Here is a 21,307-nt window from a genome sequence, read left to right as displayed (position 1 = left end):
TTAGTCCATGCTTTCCAGTCACTGGAATCATTGAAAGCTGAATTAATAACCGACTTAAAACTTGCTTCATAATTGTCATTACGCCATCATTTCATATGATAATATCATATCACATTATGAGAGAGAGACATATGAAACACAACTATGTCACCGTCTGCTACAATCAGTCAGATGAATTATAAAAGCAGACAACACATATGAACAACACATTAGGCCAAGAATAAATAGCACTAATTATTAAATTGTGATTTACATTTCTTGTCCATGTGGAGATATTATCTTTATGTTACATTTGTTCTCATGGCAACAGAAGCAGCTGTCGAACTGTGTCCAGTTTTACATTACCGTCTCTCAGCATCATATGAGTAGGACTGCACACCAAAGGTCAGAGAGAAGACCAATCCACTGTTAGAACTGTTTTACTGGAGACATCACTGCTGGTGTTGAAGGGCAGAAAATTCTCAATATTTATTATCATTGTTACAACTTTATTTAAATAGCCAATTATATTTATTTAGCAGAAAACACATTCCAAATATCACTTATATATCCTCTGTAAATTCAGCAGCCAGCAGAGGGTGCATCCATAAACAAGCTCTCTTGAACAAGCTATAAAAAACTAATGTGTCAATGTCTCAGAGTTATGATCAAGGCAATGGCTTTCTAATGCACAGTTTAACAACCTGTAAATCAACAGTCGTAATAAGGACATTCATTTCGTAAATGCATTTGGTAGGAGCCTTTTTAACTGTTTGAAACAGAGCCAATTTCTGGACCGTTATCATCTGCGCAGGGGTCTAAACCAGAATTAGCCATGCCTTGGTGTGTGTGTGTGTGTGTGAGAGAGAGAGAGAGAGAGAGAGAGAGAGAGAGAGAAAGAGAGAGGAGAGGGAGAGAGTGAGAGACAAGGGGGGTGGAGTGGCTATATTCTCTTATTTAAATCATTGTTTATTCCATACAGCAAAATTACAAGGTTTTATGTCAGATAGAATAATTTCAACTCATCAAGTTAATTAACAATGTGACTAAAGTTAAGTAATTTAAATTAAGTTAAGTAAGTTAAATAAGATAAATGTGCATAAAATGACATGAAGTGACACAACATCATAAAGCACAGATCAACGTGTGTTTATCCATAAGAACAAATCATACCAATTAAATTCTAAATAGAGTGTTTAAATCAATCAGTCATGTTTCGCACATACGTGAAAGTAGAGGCTCTTCATGCTCAAAGTAGATAGGCAGGATATATGAAAATGTAACAGGCCAATAAAGACACACTATAACATTTGTGTCCTCTACTGTAATGCAGACTATGAAATGGTGACATGTACTCAATAAAAGTGCTTAAACAAATTGGCTTAAAAGTTTACACACTCTTTCTCTCTCTCAAAAAAAAAGAAGAAGATTGGTATGACTGGTGCATGCCTCCCCGTAACCTGAGAGCAGTGGGTCTGGCGCAGTCAAAAGGGTCCAGTCAGACATGACCCGAGCCACACAGGCCTCCACTTGCAGGAGCTGGAGTGCGGGGGTCCGGCCATCTGGACACGCTTTGCCGCTGACAGGAGACCACTGTTGACCCTCTGTGGGAAGCGCATTCACCACTGGCCAGAGGAATGCGCTTTTCCAGGAGAAACATTACTGATTACACCCAATGGCTGTGGAAAAAAAGGCCTACCGTTTCACTCCAAACAAGTAACAGTTAGAATTTATACACATCTGTCAGCCATTAGGCATCCTGCCCAGGGAAAGAGGAATTCTTTTGACCCCTGACCCTGAATAATGGCGAGCTTGTAGAAAAAATCCACTATATTCCTGAATCCAAGACAGCCGACACAAATTCCTTCATGCTTAATGCCATAAGTGTTGAAGATAAAGGTAGTCACAAGGCAGTCTAGTGACCAGTGACCATTTTGAACCACAAATCTCTTAATTTTGCAGTGATTGGAAAACCACAGAGGATGCTGGACATACAGCTGGACTTGTGTGCTGATCAAGGTCAACAAACATTAAAATGAAGAAAAAGCTGAAGATAAGAACATAAGAAGCAGAGCATATTAAATAGTTTTTCAAAGGTTAGAAATGAGGAAGACAAGACAAATCATGCATTAGAGCTCTGTAAAGACAGCAGCAGACATGCAGCTGAAGGATGACCATTTATTGTAAAGGTGGAACATTTATATTTCACAAGATGCACCAGCACAGGTAAGGCTGAGGACATTCTCCAGATGATTTGATGGCACACAACTGGTAGCCTACTGAGGTTCAGGTCTGCATAAAGAAGGTAAGCCATTATTCAGGCCAGATGGGGAAAGAGACAAACAGCCCACCCCACACCACCCTACCCCCTCCCCTCCACTTCAGTGCCTGGAGCCCATTCTCCCCACATTAAGTGCTCTGTTGCCATGGAAGCTGTCACCACAGTTTCAATGACCCAGGATCACAAGGTCATAGTGTCAGGGGCCAGTCAACATAGCCATTACAGGCATCCCTCTGATGTTCCGGGCAGCGACATTGTATCACTTCACAAAGATCAGCGCTTTCTAGAACACCAGTGACGCAGAACTCCACCACAATAACATCCACACCAGAGCTTCTGCAGTTACTCCCACCCAGAATGTGTCACAGAATTAGAGCATTTAAAGAATTTGCAGGAAAAACAATTACAACATATATCTATTATAAACACCCTACAAAAATATATATATGTACTGCCACAGTGAACTGTTTTCATTTTCATTTCTACTGAAACAATGAAAATATAGAGCTAGCATAAACCACTGCAAACAGGTTGGATGTGAAATAGAGAGGAAATGAGAGCAGTTTTTATTAGAAGTGACTTAGTTTGATGATATAATGTGGTTGTTACCATGTCTGCTGCTACCTGGTCAATAACAGCAGAAGCCATGAATGTAACAACGGCAAAAGACAATGTTTATGTTTTAACATGGGAGAAATACCTTTTGCTTTTGTTCTGGCACCAGTGTTTGAGCTCTGTCAGGTTAGATACTTTTGTCCCTGCACTATAGTATAAACAACTCTCTCACTTGTTAAAACAAAGGACTGTTCTCACACTGAACACAGTAAAATCCTGGCCATGGCAAATCCAGAAATGTGCTGTGGGCTACTGCTTCAGTTTAAATGAGAAGAGATCATGAAAAATTGCACAGGGGAGAAAGCCATTGTTCAGTGTGAAAATGTATAAAAACAAACATGAAACCACAAAAGAGATGAGTGGTTTCTCAACCATCCAGTGTATGGAGGCCACAGGAGCAATTACTGAGCATGTGGAAACCTGATAAGGTGGACGGACATAAGCTATGAAAAGCACACAAACAGAAACAGACCGGTCCTATGTACGTTACACACCACCTTCATCAAGATACCAAATCCTTTTCCTCAATGTTTGGTCAATATTGTTGCGTCTCTCAGTCAGTTAGTAGTCTTTCAGTGGCACACAGAGCGCTCAGCAACTTGATCATGCTGGGATTGGTGGGAGGGGGAAGGGTGAGAGGATCCAGCATTGATTAGCAACCTGAGTGCCCGTCTCCTCAGGTCCCGTGCCACCAGCCACAATATGATCAATGGGGGCTCATACTGGAGACCATCAACACCACATTCATCTTGCGCAGCAATCCCTGCCAGCTCTCCGACAGGAAACATTTTAATCAGCTCTCCGGGGAGGTCCCTGGGTGTGAGAAAGCAAAAGGAAGAGAACTGTGAGTGCCCTGCCCATGCAGGCCCTGGCCCCTGAGCAACGCGCATGTTCACTACCTGTTCAACTACCAGGTATGCACACCCTCAGTCTCAACAATGCACATGCAAAAATGGGAGCCTCTTGGAGTCCATGAGAGTCCCAGGGTTTTTAAAATGTACAATGTATTTTCACAATAGTGTGTTTATATTTCCATATTCCATATGTATTACATATTTTCAACCTTCAGATAAAATAACCTTCGTCTAGTTTACAAAAATCCTCTGTAATATTCAAATCAATATTTGTATTCATTATTTATATCGTAGGTAGCTGCATGTTTTATCCAGATCCGTGACTACTGACTACACTGCATGTAGGCAGGAGTGGGCATAAGATAAAAGTGTCGGAAGTGAACAGTTTTTGTGGGGGTCATCAGCCAGAGGGTGGTCCCTTTAGAGGGCCCGGAAATTAAAAGGTTGGGGTGCCCTAGTCTGAACTGCACCAGCACGTAAAGTCACATCCTACATTTCAGGCAAATGAATGAGTCAAGAGAAACGACGTGTCACGTAAGCATATAATGTGCCAGTCACCGACTGCACAATTTCCTGTGACCCTGTGACCCATCAGACCTTACTTACATATTTATTTATTTCACAGTTTTTTTCTCTCTTTTTTGCTTTGTTTACATATGCAAAGTATTAGCCATTGAGATAAGTCACAATAGGTATAAGGTGTTTTTTTGTTTTTTTTTTACTTCACAGCAAACCTACCAGTTTCAACTCAGGCCCCTTGGCTTTTCTGAAGATATTTGTAAGGCACATTCCATAGTTATGTTTTCTTTTGATAATAAGGATATAGGGGGTCCGATTAATTATCATGATAATCTTTATGCATATGCAATATATGCCAGAACTTTCCAAAAATCTATGATGATTCATTAGAGTGCCAATGCGAACCAGGGTGTGGGTAGATTATGCATATAAAGTCTTTAAGTAAAACTGTACTTCATTTCCTTAACTTATGATATAGGCTCATTTGGAAACGTCAAGAAAAAAATATTTTTTTATTAGTTATGTAACGTCTATGAACATTTGTGTTTATAATGATCCCCATTAATTGTATTTTATGTGTTAGCAATATTCTTATAATTCATTAGTCATGTAAAAACATGTTTGCATTTTAGTCACATTCATTAATGATTTTTCAATATAAAATTTGAGGATTGCCCCCAACTTTTTCCACATTTATTTACATACTTATTTTTTCAGTCCAGCCCTTCCCCATCTGTATGACAACTGTGGACTGATAAAAATTTAAGTGAAATATTTAGGCTAATATGAAGTGCTGTGACAATGTACTTGCCCCCTTCCTGATTTCCTATATTATTGCATATTTGTCACACTCAATGGTTTCAGATCTTTAGACAAAATGTAATAGTAGACAAAAAGAAACTGCACATAACCACCAAACACATTTTAAAAATTATAATTTCATTTATTCAATTAAAAAGTTTTCAGACAGCCATATTGCCCATGAGAGAAAGTATCCCCCCCCCCTTTAGTTATTCAATCAACCAATTAACCAAATTCTATTGATAGTTGGATTCAGCTAATTGAACACAGCCAGGCTTGATGGGAGAGTAGCAAGGTGCTAACCAAATCAAACATCAATGCTCATCTCACATTTGCAAAAAAACACCTGGATGACCTCCACGCTGTTTGGGGTAATGTACTATGGACAGATGAGTCAAAAGTGAAACTTTTAGGATGACAAGGGTCCCATTATGTTTGCCATAAGGCAAACACAGCATTTCACAGTAAGAACATCATACCAACACTGAAACATGGTGGTGGTAGTGTGAAGGTGTGGCGATGCTTTGCTGCCTTGGGATGACTTCCCATTATTGAAGGAACCATTAATTCTGCTCTTTACCAGAAAATTCTGAAGGAGAATGTCTGGTCATCTGTCTATGAACTGAAACTGAAGCATAATCTTGGTATGCAAAAATGATCCAAAACATAAAATCAAGTCCACACCTAATGGCTGAAAAGAAACAAAATGAATGTCTTGGAGTGGCCTAGTCAAAGTTGTGACGTGAACCCAATAAAGATGCTGTGGCAGGGCCTGAAACAAGCAGTTCATGCTTGAAAACCTACCAATTTGTCTGAATTAAAGCAGTTCTACAACAAGAGAGAGTGGGCTAAAATCCTTCCACAGCAATGTGAAAGACTGATAGGGCTATCAAATTATAGGAAACGTTTGGTCGCAGTTATTGCTGCCAAAGGTGGTGCAACCAGCTATTATGTTTAAAGGTGATATGGATGTTTGATAACTTCATTGAATAAATGAAATAATAAATTTAAAATGTGTTTTTACTCAGGTTCCCTTTGTCTAACATTACATTTTGTCTAAAGATATGAAACCATTCAGTGACAAATATGCAATAATAGAGGAAATCTGGAAGGAGGCAAATCAAGCATTGCTTTGAAAAACACAACTTTCAAAATTCAGGAAAATAATTACAGTAAAAAAGCTAAACAATTGTCATTGCCTGCCTACAGTAAAACACTTACACAGTGATTTATGAAAACTAGTTCCATACATAATATATCAGAGTGTGATAGGCTTTTTTACTTTTCCAAAATAAGAGAAACAGCAAAATTACCAATCACATTGCAGAAATGTGATTAGTAAAATATAATGCAGTGATCAACCAGCTAGGCACCACAAAAAAAAGTTAAATTGAATTTTGCTTTTGATGGAATTTTTTTGTTGTAACGTGAAGCATTGCACAGAACTTGAATTACTTCAGTAAATATAAACATGAACTGTGCAATGGCTAGATCAGTATTTTGATAAATTTAAAAATATATGCTAAACGAATAAACAAAGATATTAGTCAACATTTTTAAATTGTCCAATATAATATTTTATTGCATGATTGTGAGTTTGCAATTAAATATTTTGTAAAGATGTAAGGATGTTTTACATACTTCAGGATATGCCCTCTTACTATGGAAGTCCATTAAAGTATCAACAAGAACTGAAACAGAAAGCTAAAAATATTTTCCTTAATGAAATAAATTTACAAAAAGGTGATTGTTGATATTTGTATAACATGGCCCTAGAGGTTTTGTGACTTCACCTTTTTTTCACCTAATTTTAGAATGTCTCTTAAGGTGTAAGAAAAACCTTATGGTGGAAAAAATACCTTTTTTGTCAAAATTATTTTCTATTATCATTCAGGCCACCATCAAAGATTATTATTCTTGGCCATTCACACCATTTTCTTTGAATATATAATCATTTCAAAAACATTTGAAATGATTACATTTTTTTTCTATTAAATGCACTCACGACCATGAAAAGCAGACGTGTATCAGGCTTGGCATCTAGAAGACTGACATAAAGTCTGTAGACTCTGGTGCTGCACAAAAAATATTCTGTCAACACCAAAGAGTCCACCCAGCAGTGTTGGCTGGATTTGTGCCTCTCAGAGACTGATACTGCTGAGAACTGGAGAATGGGTCAAACCCAGCAGCACAGGGTAAAACAGCTTTTCCATTTTTAATGTGAGGATTGAATCTTCAGATCACAAATCAGATTCGGAGTCTGAAAGTACAGGATAGGTGCCTCTTAAAAACAGCAGGCAAGAGAGAAAGGGAGAGGCCAATTCTCATGCCCAGGCTTAGTTGGTAGCAGAAAGGATTCATGCAGAGTCCAAACTGGGTATCTGTGCTTCCCCAAACAAATGATTGAAAGCTTGACTCAGTTCCACATGTTGTCCTTTCTCACCAGTGCGTAAAATGGGGGATGTACAGACCAGACCTAAAACCTACCTGCACCAACCCATTTTAGTTACTTCAGACACGCTCTTCCAAAACATTATTTTCAGTTTCACACTCTAACATAATGTGACCATTTGCGGACTTTCAACACAGTAATTCTGATTGCATTCCTTTCTAAATATAATGACTTCAATTGTTATGAAGGACAATCAGTGCATGATTCTTCTAAATGTTTTATTCGGATTTTCAATATATAAAAAATTGCCTAGACCCCAAATAGTTTGCACTAAAAGCCCAACTTACAAAGTTTAATTAGACTATTACACCGCAATAAATAGTGTCTCGGACAGTTAAAAATTTGCATGTGGAATATAAAATGTGGCAAAACTTAAAATCCCAGCACACTCACTGAGTTAATAACTTATTAAAGTCAATTGTTATCCTGGAAAGTTACCTCTAAAATGCGGGCTTAACAGACTCATTCTAGCAGAAATTAGTATACATACAATCCCTCCATGCATCACAAGTTATTGTTAGCCCTCAACACATATTTTTTGTGCCTGTTAACCTGCATTTTTATTATAATTGACATACAGATACAAGTCCTAGGGCCAGCATTCTATATATTCTATATATACATAAAAACTGGCAAAATGTGTAACTTAGTTTCAAAATGATATGCCATGCAAACAGAAAAAAACTATTTAATAGTGGAAACAAACAAAACAGTTAAAAAGCAACCTGCATCGATGTGTAAAATCTGGAGGAAGGCCGCTAGTTCTTTTGTGGCTGGAGGCTTTAATCTTATAGTAGATGTCCTTATTATTAACATCAGAATCCATCGAATAAATCAGCAAATGACAGTGTTAAGCTTTTTAATCAGGAAGCATAGGCAATTGATCTTAGCGAGTACAGAAACATCTAGAGTGCAGATAAAGTATTTTTCAGACTCGATTATAATGCTAACCAGCAGTCAACCTCTGCCTTCCACCGAGTGAACTAGTGGTCAGCACCCCCTAGAGGACAAATGCTCATTTACCCGTGTCCAAATATTTAACAGATAGGCCTTTTCATCTTTCTTACCTTCCATCGCGGTTCTTTTTGGTGCTAATTTCTGGATTATTCCTGTAAATAATAATGCAACCATTATTCTAAAAATATCGAATGACACTAGATGATGTTTTCAAATTATTTGTATAAATAGATACAAATTCCACCTCAGAATGCTTCCATCCGTCTCCTCTCCGTGGCGCCAAAGAGTAACCTTAAATGAACGAAATAAGTTTTTTGTCATTTGCATATTGAAATATAATTGGTTAAACTGGTTTCGTGACGCTAGTAAACATATGAGCCAATCAAACAACTGTGGTCAGTGGCGGCGATGTGATTGGGTAAAGCGGAACTGTCAATCAAAGTTTTTTTTTTCTTTTTTTTCTTTTTTAACTTTCGCCCGTGCGTGCACCATTTGTTTGCTGGGCATGGAGGGGAGAAGAACTCCACGCTGAAATGTTTGCTCTTAAATTTTACATTTTACATGTATAAAAGAGTCTCATTTACACCTTGTTAGTTTATTGTTCGGCTGCTAAATAGCCTACCACTAGTGCAAATTATTTTATTAATAATAATAAAAATAATAATAATAATAATAATAATATGTATTGTTATTATTGTTACATGCTAACTTCATAGACCTACTTTTCATATTTAAAACAGATATGTAACGAATATCATTTTACATTTTTACATTAAATTTAGCCAGTCGATGCTCTTACCCAGAACACAACTTACTGTTTTATATACAATCAATGTGTACAGGTGGACATGTACTGAAATATATAAGTAATAATAATTGCCTTGCTTAATGGCACAAAAGTAAAAAGTGAGGACCATTTTACACATTCCTAGGAGGGTTTAGGATTGGGAACCTTATCTAGTTTCAGCTATCGGCAACTGAATTCGCAGTTTCAAATGAAAATTGCATTACCAGTGCCTCCAATCGTTCAATTTTGAATTGTCTATTTGGGGGTAAGAAGGCAAAGCCACGTACCTATCACTATAAAATGAAATCTAAGTTGCATATTAATCACAGAAACTCTTGAGGAATATACAACATGAATATAAGACTGGCAAAATTTTATAAGGCTGCCTACCACATAGAAAAAAAAATCGGTTGGGAAAAGGATGGGAACTAGGAACACTATAGTCAAGGCCGGGTAGTGTCTCGAGTGCCAACCCCAGAGGACCTACTTATTTCCCGCAGCTCGAGGCAACCTACTATTGCGTTCCAGTTCACGCATGCCCAATGCAACACTGTTAGTCAGTATGACGTCACAAGTTTGGACCAATAGGATGCATAAAGGTAGGAGACAGACCGCGGTAATGATTTAAGAGGCTGCCAGCAATAAATCTGTCCACAATGTCACGAACTTGATTTAGGTATTTTTACTTATGGTTCAATAAAATCTTACCCCACCTCTGGCTTTTCGGTGTACAGAATTTCAAAGACTGGAGTTTTCTTCAAGACTTTAAACTTGATCGTTCAGCTACCGCAGGGGACTAAAAGCTTTCCACGGAATTAAGGTTATTTCCCAACAAGGGGATAGCTGATCATTTGGGGAGTTCTGTCGTCTTATTTTCTCTGTAGGCTACACTTAATTTTGTATCATGTCTCTGTTTACAAAACGATTATTGTAGCCTAAACAACCTGATTGTGCGTAGGCTACTCGGGACACTTATTCTAGCTATGAAACGTCGTTTGTTATGTAGCCTATTATTAATGTCTTATGGCTGTATGACGTCGTGGCGAATTTTTTCATTTCCTTTGACATCAGGGTAACCATCTCGGCACACAGTTGGCTGTGTGTGTTTCTATTTATAAGTAATTATTCGTACCAATTGAAAGAGAGCACCCTAAAACATGTTTCCCCTCAAAAACGAGGTAAATATGATCTGATTGGATGGACCGGTTTGCAATCTGTTCTATTTGAAGGAAAGCTAGTTCTTTTGTGGCTGTAATCTTAGATGTATTGAACACCACAACTGAACGTATAAATCAGGAATTTCCTGTTTGGGCGTCATGAGAATAAATCTCTCGAACAGTGTGTGAGGAAACAAAAATGGTCAGTGTGGAAAATCGCTTCCTTTAAGTTAAGGATTGAGATCGGAAATTGATCCAGCATAGCATGATATAAATTATGACAGTTGTCGACTAATCTTTACTAAATAATGAACTAATCTGAAAGTAGGCTAAAGCTTGAAATATCGCTGTTTCCGGCTGCCACGTAAATCAGCTACATGGACCAAGAAGTTCACGTTCAACAGATTTGTCATGTGTGTTGATGTAAACATTTCTAAAGATGGAAGGTTTTTAAAAAGTTATCCCCCGTTGTTCTAAATTCGAATTCGTGGTACAAAATTTTGAAGAAACGACATGTAGGCTAGCTGCAACAAGAACATAAACAGCCTATGTCTAAAAAGTCATTGTCTGATGTGTAAAGTAGCCTATTTGTGATTGTTTTTATGATGCATGACATAATAAAACCTCTATCATACAGCCCGTCACGCTTTCTGCAGATCTTATGTTGTTATTGTTACATTCTGAACTAATGATTATATTCTGGATGGAATGTTGAATTGTTTTTGATCACTGATCATATTTCACGTGTCCCAGACAATGACTTGATAGCCTCACCTTTCAAATGTATTCTTTTTCCTGTCCGTCACTTTCGAAAACTCTGAGAAGGGTTTCCTTTACTTTAAAATAATTCAAGAAGTCCGTTGGTCTTCTGGTCTTTTCTGTGAATGCTTTGATTGAATATGTCTACCTTTTTTTCAATAAGCAACCAATTAACCAATCATAAATTAATCTACCCTAAATGTGTTTCACTGCGTCGGCTTGTTTTCAATGTTTTAATAGTTGTTATGAAATAATAGTCGTATTTTAAATTAGCCTGCTTTAAAAGTGTTATAACGCGTCTACTAGTTCTCAATGTTCAAATATTTGTTATGAAATTATAGTCGTATTTTAAAATCGTTAGACACCAGGTTAAATGGTATTACATTGATAGGGGAAATGATAATTTTCAGTGTAATACATTTTAAGTGGGCAAAAGATGAAGAACATACATATGCAACACTTCGAGGCGTGGTGTATTTTCAACAAATTAGAGTAAAGCTTTGTTGCACCGCCTCTGACGCGTAAACTCCTCCCACTGGAAGTTGTTACGAACCAATAAGAAAGCTCAAAACTGAAAAGATCACGAAGGCCAATGTCTGTTGCCAAGACGATTCCCTTACAAGGTAAACTCAACCCACATTGTTGAGCACTACCCAATCAGAACCAACTTATGCAAAAGAGTCGAAAAAAGTATTAAATGCATGTATAATAGCCTAATTAAAGCCAGGTAGATTTATTTATTTATTTATTTATTTATTTATTTTAAAAACACCACATATTACACATTTCATTGGATTAGATTACATTACATTTAAAGTACCTCTTATTTGAAAAAGAGCTGTGGCAACCTGTTATTCGTATTCATGATGCGTAATCTTGCTGTTTAATTTCAAGTTCTCGAACAACAATGCGGCATTACCTCCAGCTGAGCACATATATGTATATACTGTATTTAATTGTCAATTATATCGACATGACATACAATATATTTTGTAAACAGTAAACTGTCTTTTGATGATGAATACTGACAATGTTATTTTAGAATATTTGAAGTATTCCACTACTCCTGTGCTTTTAAAATAATAATAATAATAATAATAATAATAATACTAATAATAATAATAATAATGCTGTTCATATAGGAATGCAATTTTATGAACAATACATAAATAATGAAAAGTTTTTTTATTACATTCAACTCCAGATTAGGAGTATTTTTCTGAATGAATGTTTATTTATTTATTTATTTATTTATTTATTGTTTTGATAGAAAAAAAGTCTGAAGGATGTTTTCCAGCTTACATTACAGAGTAATATAAAGCTCATACATGACTGCATGGCAACTTTGTTGGTAAGGCGTTCTTTTAACAACTTTACTCCTTTAAATACTGTTTGAAATTTATATAATTAGTGTTACACTCAAATTAAATTTGCATTGGTCATATGTATCCTGTAACCAGACCAAAATTGCATACTTGGTGGCATTTAATTCTCGAAACAGATTTAATTTAATAAATATTGTAATTCTTTGTATTTATAAAGCTTGTTATGTGTCGGGACCTCAAGGTGCTGTGCATTGAAATGGAGAAATCACCCCAACCATCACCCATGTATTGCACCCACTTCAGTGGTATTTTTAAAATGAGATATTATTAAAACAAAAACTCAGATAAACAGAGCCAGGCTGGTAATTTGGCCAGAACACCTTTCACGGCAAGTTCCACCTGTATAAATTCTGGATGACCAATTACAGCGGAAGCAAGACTTTAAACAAGAGGCAGAAACAAGGCACAAATTGTCAATTATGACTTCTATTTGATTTACCTGGTGTAAGTACAATTTCTTTCATTCCGTTGGATTTATAGGAATTGAGCTGCTGTAATTTCCAATAATAATCACAAGGTGGCAATATTTCAATAGAATTCGGTTTACTGCTTATATTCGAGTAATCCTCGCCCATACATATTTCTCAAGTCGGCATTTTACGTGATTTTACAAAAATTACTGCTTCAACCACGTGCTTTTTACGCCTTCTGACGCATGAATGAAGCCACGCGAATGCATACGCAAATAGTTTCTGTGTCGTTTTTAGAAAATAACGCTACTGATTTTATCATATTACTTGTACTTCATCATTTTCTACAAGATTAATACCACAAATTATCTTAAACCTTTGCGCACTTTTGCTTGCGTAAAAATAAAACAAATGTTGTTCATCTGAAAATTTTAAAAGGGCATAAAAATATCGCTCCTGTTCACATTTTTCAGAAATACTCTTATATAATGAAAGCCGAAACTATCCTCTTGAAAAGCAAGGTCAGATTTTTGATTAGAGGTGATGCTCTGTAGTGCAGTATTCTCGGACTAATACGAACTCCTGCTACACATCTAGACTAGTTAGGATGGGGATCGTGCTGGGCAGTGAAAGAAATGCTTAGTCTGCATTTATGTAATTAGTCCCCTCTTTGGAAGTCTATTGGTCAGGTCACTTTACTAACAAATCTCAACTAGTGAGGTTTCCGCACACCCCATATTCATGAAGTGGGGAGGCCATAACAGTATTCGAAAGCAATTAAAGTTGTGAAACTATGTATCACATTTTGGAGATTATATTAGTATAAATTTAAAACACATATGAGTATTGAAGTATTAAACAGATACAGATATTTGTCCCTAACTCTGAAAATAATGAATAAGGAATGTGTATTTTCAATACAGGTACCCGCTTAATAATAGTCTATATGTGCCAGAACATAGTAGCTTTGTTGTTAGGTTAAATTAATTGCTCATATATCATTTATACAGTAGTGAAGTGACAACATAGACCTAGATTACAAAAAATAAATAAATAAATAAATAAATAAAATGATCTTATGATGCTTCTTCCTTTGAAAATGAAGGTACAGAAAAAAATTACATCACCTTGTACTCTGTAGACCTGGAATTTGGGCTGGGATTAATCAGTCCACTTTTGGATGGAATACTTCAAAAGAAACTTTTAGCAATTAATATGTGCTATGTGGAACATGGTGGTCTTCCTACCTTTGTTCAATGGGATGTAGGCCTACTTGGGAATTGAATCTATTTTCATATCATATTTGTATTTTACTTTATATTTAATTAGTAGGCTATTTAAATAAATGTCTTCTCCTACACAGCTACAGTATAGGCATACCCATGTTAACTTATTTTTAATAGCAAGCACTTTGCCTACTGAACATCCTTTTTCCAAAAATGACAGCACACAGCTGGTGCTTATGCCTCTCACCTGGCACCTGTCCTGAGCACAGGCAGGATAGCAGAGATACACATAAACCATCACATTAGATTTAGGCATTTAGTAGTGGCTCCTATCCAAAGTGACTTACACAGATTACATTTTTAGATGCAATCTATTTATAGTTGGATATTTTTATGGAAGTAATTCAGGTTAAAACCATGCTTATTGGCACAATGACAGCATCCCAGCTGGGAATTGAGAACATGGCCCAAATATCAGTGATACTCGTTATCAGCTATCAAGTTGCTCTAGATAAATTACCACAGTTGTCTGATGGATTGTCAGAAATTGTGTATTTCAGTCTCTGTTAGCATAAATCTTTTTTTTTTTTTGTACACCTGAATCCTGTTTGAACAGTCACTGAGCCTATTAAATTTTCATCTTTAAAAGAGTTAAATTCTGCAAATAGGCTCATATCATTTATATACATTCTTAATGTACTATGTAAGATAACACTTCTTGACAATAGCTATTCCAAAGGGTAGGCTATGCTTTAGTTGCTGATCACAATTTAAGAGCCTGAAAATTTCATTTCAGGAGATGCATTTATGAAAACAATCAACAATGACAAGTGAACGAACAATCGTTATTTAATGATTAAATGTTTATTTTATTCCAATCTATAATGTAAGTGCAATGTAGCCTACTGATTTGATGCGCAGCATCGCCCTCTGTCTGTAGTCTACTCCATTCATACTCGTCCCTCCTTTTGATTTCGTATAAGAAAAACATTGTAGACTACATAAAAGCTGATGACCCATTCAGAGAAAATTACTGAGAGAAATCATATTGATCAGGATACTAATTGTCACCAATAATATATGCATGTTTTCTGTTCGGATAATATTTAGGCCTGTATCACTTCCCGACGCTTTTGATCTTCGGTGCTCCCTGTTTTCCTGCCCTGGCCTTTTCCCAGAGAAACCACTTCCTCCGAGCATTCCGTCCGGCCATTTTTAATTTAACTCATTCATGAAAAGTTTTCCGTAAACACAAAGATCTCGACATCTTCCCCACTCTCGCAAAATGTTTCTTGCATAAATCCCAAGAGAATATAGAGGAAAATGTTTCTTAACATAATTTATGTTAAACCGAATTATTCCGTCTTGGCTGGCTCTGTATTCTATTGAAAGCTTACGTAGTTTTACTAGACCTCTGATGATAGCTCACACAAGAATACGCAAAACGGTATATTAGCGCAGTCAATAGTCTGTTGAATTGTTTTACAGAGTCATCCACCGCGGTGAAACGCTACGGTAATTATGCACCGTGCTGGCTATATCAAATTCTCCTATGTAGAAAGTGTCACATATTAGTAGAGCAAAGCCATTTACCCGGCTACTTTTGGCGACATTGTTTTTGTTAGCTTGTTACATCTAAAGCACAAAAGAACTAGCCAGCAAGCTAGGTGGTGAAATATTGCTGGGCGACTCGAAATATTGAAATTAACTTTCCCTATTTCAAATGAGATATAATTACTGCGCGAGAGGAACATTGCTTTAGTGTCTTCTGCGTTATTGCAACGATTGATGAGAGTACAAGACATTCGACAAAGACGCATCGGTTGTTTTGACGAGCGTCTGCTTCTTTCTGTGGGCTACATCTATGGATCTTGCTAGCTTTGTAGCTAATAGTAGCATATGATAGAAGCTTTCGAAGTGATCTGCAAAGTAAACGTTTTAGCAACAAGCGATATATAGACAAAGTTAGCCAACTTTCTCAAAGTTGAATTTAAGTCGTTTTACACATTGTGCCAGTGGATCTACATTATAATTATGACGGGTTGCATAGCTGAGGATTGTTAGCTAGGTATATTTTAATGAAAGTTGATGTTACGAAGTTCCAATGCTCCTGTAGCCTACATGCTGTTAACTGCATGTATGGATGTATTCATCTGAACGTATTTTCAAATGGGTATATTAATTACATTGATAATTCGTATCATTTTTTAGCATACAAGTGAGGCAGGATGGAAGTTGTCAGTATACTGAGATCAAATTCAGCTTCCGTCTCATAATGACCAGCTGGCCCCATGGGAAAGGGGGAGTTAGGGTTCAGCATATATTCGATGGGTGGTAGGCCAATATGATTATCACCTATTGCTCTTCCACATTTAAACTGATACAGTAGTTTGTCTAAATAGGGCTCGTTTATCTCTGTTTTTATTTATTTATTTAATATATTATTTTGATTGACTACGTACAATAATCAGAGAATCCCCTTCAGGAAATGAGGAAGAAACAGAATGTAAAACAGAGGAAGACAGAAGAGACTACAGTCGTACAAGAGTTTGTGGTGGAGAAAATCATCCACAGGAGAGTCACTGATGGAAAAGTGGAGTACTACTTGAAGTGGAAAGGCTTCACAGAGTATGGGAACATATGAACATTTCTCTCTCTCTCAAACTCACACATACAAACTCAGTTGAAAAGGTGGAAAAGCACGAGACTGAGTAATTAGCAATTGTTAAAGTTAAATATATGGATTCTCACTTAAAATTATTACAACTGTCATGGGCACATGGAGAATATACAGTGTGTGTCATATGTATGTTTATATGTTTATTTTGGTCTCAGCGTCAGGTTTAGTGCTATTTATAGTCGATATCTGCATAATGCAGTTCAAGGTCTGGTTATATTGCATGGTTATATTTATTTGCATTATAAAGCATCAGGAGAGTAATTTTTGTAGTGAACAAGTCTATTTATTTGAGTGTTTCAGAATGGTAAATAGCTAAATAAACTCCATCAGCAGAGCAGTTCCATCGGCTTACAATAGGTATACACTGATTTTACTGAGCCCCATCTCAACACCTATGATTCTATAGTCACATATCTAATTTATGTTTATTTGCATAAATGTCCTTTTGTACTAACAGTTAGATGGTAAATATTATGCATAAAATTGGTTTGTACAGCTTTTGTTGTGATTTTTAATATGCATGAAATATGTACAGTGTGTTTGTCTGCCTGTCTGTGTGGATGTAAAATTTGGTTGGTTGATACTTGATGATCAAACCAAAAGTCTGCTTAATGAATAACTGTTGACATGTGGTGAAATGCTGAAGATATCAGAATTTCATAATGTCCTCATTGTGGTTTGTGGGCATGAATGTGTAATTGTGTGAGCAGTCATGTGTATGCATATATTGTCCATCTGTGTCCTCAGTGCTGATAATACTTGGGAGCCTGAGGACAATTTGGACTGTCCTGAGCTGATTGAGGAGTTCCTGAAAAGCTTCACCTTTGAAGGGGATATTGAGGAGGACCTGTCACCCACAGATACACATGGGCACCCTGAAAATCCTACTGAGATCAGCACCGTACACATGAGCTACACTGACCACCCTGTTTCTGCTGTATGTACTTCCAGTTAAAGAAAACGCACAGAACTTAGGGGCCAGTCCGTACAAACATGATTCTTGCTGCGACACAGAATGAGGTGTTAGGAAATGTTTTTTTTTTTTTTTTTGGCATTTTCTTGAAACACCCTTGGGAGTGTATCAGACTGTCACATTGAGGAAATGTGAAAAATCCGTTTTATATCATCCACTTCTGTAATTTTGAAACTTCCACTTGCCGTATGAGAAGGCAAAGATTACAACACAGTAGCGGTAACGGGCACCATGGGTTTTCCAACTCGCAAAAATGCATTTGAAGCATGTGTAAACCATTTTTATTTAGACTGCCTATCCATTGTAGTCTTGAGATAGCTTGCACATTGAATTTAATATTTACATTGTGTTTTCTTAAATATTATTAGTTAAACTTTTAATAAAAATCCTTTTTAATTTACTAAATTGTCCATGTAAAGCTCTTTGAAATTTTTACTGTCAAATCCCATGTGAAAAATAGCATCCCTGCTGAAAATTCCTGCTAGGATTCAAAGATGGTTTAAGATTGTTTATGTGTTTATACTGGTAGAGTAAGCTGGTGGACTAGCTGACTATACTGGCTGGTCAAAAATGCAGCTTAGGCTGGTTTGAGCTGGAAATTTCACAATGGATACTAAGCATACTTGATATAAACTTTAATTATACTTCACGTATTCTTATAATAATAATATAGTATACTTCAAGTACACTTTAGCATACTGTCCTTTCACATGGGATCAAAAGTGCTATTTAAATTATTATTATTGTTATTATTATTAGTTGTAGTAGTAGCAGCAGCAGCAGCAGCAGCAATAGTAGTAAGAAGCCAAAGCTGATGTTACAATTATCCTTTCAACCTACCGAAATGTAAATACAAAAGAATGATAGTAGGTTGAATTTATATGGCTCTGGACGTTTCAGATGCGTTTTTAGGGGCACCATGCTCAACAAATAGGATGTTATACTTTAATCTTGTTGTGATTTATAGAATGAAATCTGGTTTCTTTGAAGCAAAGCATGGACCATGTTTTTGGAGATTATAGCGTAATAATTGCTTTGTGGGAGCCCAAATAGCTATTTGGCCTTGTTGTGTGGCAGTTAGTGTGACAGTGCTGCTTGTGCTCTGTCACCCACAGGAGCTGTCTGGAAGTGAGCAGCAGGAGAGCAAGGTGCCGGATCCAGGCGAGCGAGAGGCAGGGAGCCCCGCTGGCCTCCTCAGCCAGCTGGAGCCTGAACGCATCATTGGGTCCACAGACAGGCAGGGGGAGCTCATGTTCCTGGTCAAATGGTAAAGAAATCCATTCTTTCTCTCGTCAGATCCTTACTAGGCTCCAGGAAATAAGAGAAGATGTTATTGTGTGCTCTCAATAATGAAACTTAATGCAAATAAGTTGGAACATGTTAGTAAGGTGTGCAGTCAAAAAGACAGGTTTGTCCTGTTGGGGCATGTTGACTTGTGCTTTTGTTGTGCATTCTGTCTTGTGCGCGTGTCGCAACAGGAAAGGCACCGAGGAGGTGGCCTTGTTGTCAGCCCGGGAAGCCAGTGCCAGGTGGCCTCAGGTGGTCATCACCTTCTATGAAGAGAAGCTGACCTGGCACTGTGGCGATGACGATCAGCAGTGAGGAGACGGCTCAGAGAAAGAGAGAGAGAAAGACAAAGCACAGTTACAGTGCATGGAGGGAGACACTATACTCCCATTAAAGGCAGCTTTTAGGATGTCCCTCTCAGTATCCTCATTTTCAATATCCTTTCAGCTGTTTGTTGTTCTATAAATTATAGAACCCTCCATAACAGTGTGACTGAAAAGTAGCGTCACCCTTGTGTGTAGTAACATTGACACTGTTTTTTATGTACGATAGAGGGATGGATAAAAACAAAGAAATGAAAAGATACCAGTCATTCTCAGTGGTCACAGGCCTAAAGGGAAAGCATCCTAAACTTGTTTTTTTATGATAATGTTGTGTCTAGTGTTTCCTAACAGTTGAGACTTTAAGTTTCATGTTTTATCTCAGTTTTTTTTATAAAGGACTACTGATGGACTTGAACACTAGGTACAACATGGCCCTTACAACTTGTGTCTGTGTAAAGGTCAAGCTGTACAATAGTGTGGATTACAGGCCCTCATGTTTTATGTTGGGAATGTGGTCACTCAACAGGTCTACCATGTCTCATTGCTTTGTTTTAATATCTGAAACAGATGTAACATTTGCTTTGGTTGCCACAACCTGAGACAATGCAGACTGCTTCAAATATTTTTGAAACATGCTATGGTAAAACATGCTGGAGTGCTTCAATCACTCTAACACCATTGTTTGTTGTTCTCGGTGTAACTGCAGTACATGTTTATGTTCAAGTGACTTCCTTTCATAGGTAAAGGTAAAATACCAAATAGAATGTCAGTAATGTCTTGTATATCCAAAATGTGATGTATTGCCCCTGTCAAGGATCTCGTAGAGTGCTTTATTTAACTAGAGGTTCTAATAATTGCATCAGGATATTCGGGTGTGGAATCATATCTGTAGCACTGCTCATAGAGCTATGAATAAAACATGGACTTTTCTGACTGATGGATAAACAGCCGCCTAAGACGTTGTTCCTTATCTGGGAATATGTCTGAAAATAAACACTTCCTTAAAATGTGTCTGTTGGTCCCTTCCTAAACTGTGTGGAAATTATGTAACATATCACCAAACCCTGTTGGAAAAAACAGTTTTTAGTAATTTTGGACTTGCTAATAATAGCTGCTTCTCCGGTGAAGTGTGAATAATGCTCTTTAATGGCAGGATAGTTCAAGAGTACATGTAAACATTAACCATCTAGGCAATGTATCTCAAACAACATTGCCTCAAATTAATTATTTGAAGTCGAAGACACAGTACATAGCAGTAAGATAGAAGCCTGGTCACAGCCTTGGTTAAATGTAGACCCTAATTTGACTGGGTCTGGTTATGTACATTATAACTGTTTACCATGTTTTGTAAGAGCTGCTGTCGGGGCATGTAGAGGCTGGTCTCATGACCACAATCACAGTATGCTGGACTTTGTGCTGACAGCTGACGGGTGTTTTCGTTGTGACAAGCAATGGCCGGAGACGCCTTGTAGCTTTGTATATGTTTCATTGTTATTTCTTATCTAACATTTAGCATCTTTTTAGCTCATATGTTTACATAAGAGATCAGGTTTTTGCTGTTTTATGCTTTACAAATCTCTGTTGGGTTAATAGGATACCTTTATGGAAAACCACTTCCACAGAATAAAATACAGTAGTTTATTCAGAACAGCTGAAACAAGGTCACAATGTATGTTCCAGCACTGAGCGATACAGCTTTGCCATGCTCTTTTTTTGTTTGAGATGGTCAAGATGTGAAATTTGTGGAGAAATGTACCTCTGAATGATAGACCTTGGAAGTTTTAATGTTAGTTAATGTTGAATTGCTGTATTTTAGCATTACATGTATAATGAGTGATCTCATCTCCACTCAGAATGTAATA

The 21,307-nt window shown here is 37.0% G+C and overlaps 1 protein-coding gene and 1 long non-coding RNA gene across 2 annotated transcripts; one reads left to right on the top strand and one right to left on the bottom strand.

Annotated features, from left to right (window-relative positions):
• Positions 1–398: 398 nt before the first annotated feature.
• Positions 399–8,774, bottom strand: LOC118224596. The gene is made up of 3 exons (XR_004764674.1): positions 8,703–8,774; positions 8,569–8,610; positions 399–3,688 (listed from the first exon to the last, which is right to left on the bottom strand). It is a non-coding gene; the product is annotated as an uncharacterized LOC118224596 (long non-coding RNA).
• A 6,659-nt stretch (positions 8,775–15,433) lies between these two features.
• On the top strand, positions 15,434–20,456 carry cbx3b (chromobox homolog 3b). The gene is made up of 5 exons (XM_035378674.1): positions 15,434–15,697; positions 16,668–16,810; positions 17,610–17,799; positions 18,951–19,102; positions 19,314–20,456. The coding sequence occupies exons 2-5, from the start codon at positions 16,671–16,673 to the stop codon at positions 19,435–19,437; spliced, it is 606 nt and encodes a 201-aa protein (XP_035234565.1). The 5' UTR covers positions 15,434–15,697; positions 16,668–16,670; the 3' UTR covers positions 19,438–20,456.
• Positions 20,457–21,307: the final 851 nt, after the last annotated feature.

The sequence above is a fragment of the Anguilla anguilla genome, chromosome 1 (genome assembly GCF_013347855.1).
Source record: "Anguilla anguilla isolate fAngAng1 chromosome 1, fAngAng1.pri, whole genome shotgun sequence".
Classification (NCBI taxonomy): Eukaryota; Metazoa; Chordata; class Actinopteri; order Anguilliformes; family Anguillidae; genus Anguilla; species Anguilla anguilla.
Note: the sequence above shows the minus strand (reverse complement) of the source record. Positions and strands in the feature narration are given on the sequence as shown.

What these genes read in the sequence shown, in the direction of transcription:
- cbx3b (XM_035378674.1), top strand. Translation starts at nt 16,671, where the DNA reads ATGAGGAAGAAACAGAATGTAAAACAGAGGAAGACAGAAGAGACTACA. An exon ending in AAGTGGAAAGGCTTCACAGA is followed by an intron (nt 16,811 to 17,609) that starts GTATGGGAACAT and finishes CTGTGTCCTCAG; the next exon opens with TGCTGATAATACTTGGGAGC. An exon ending in CTCATGTTCCTGGTCAAATG is followed by an intron (nt 19,103 to 19,313) that starts GTAAAGAAATCC and finishes GTGTCGCAACAG; the next exon opens with GAAAGGCACCGAGGAGGTGG.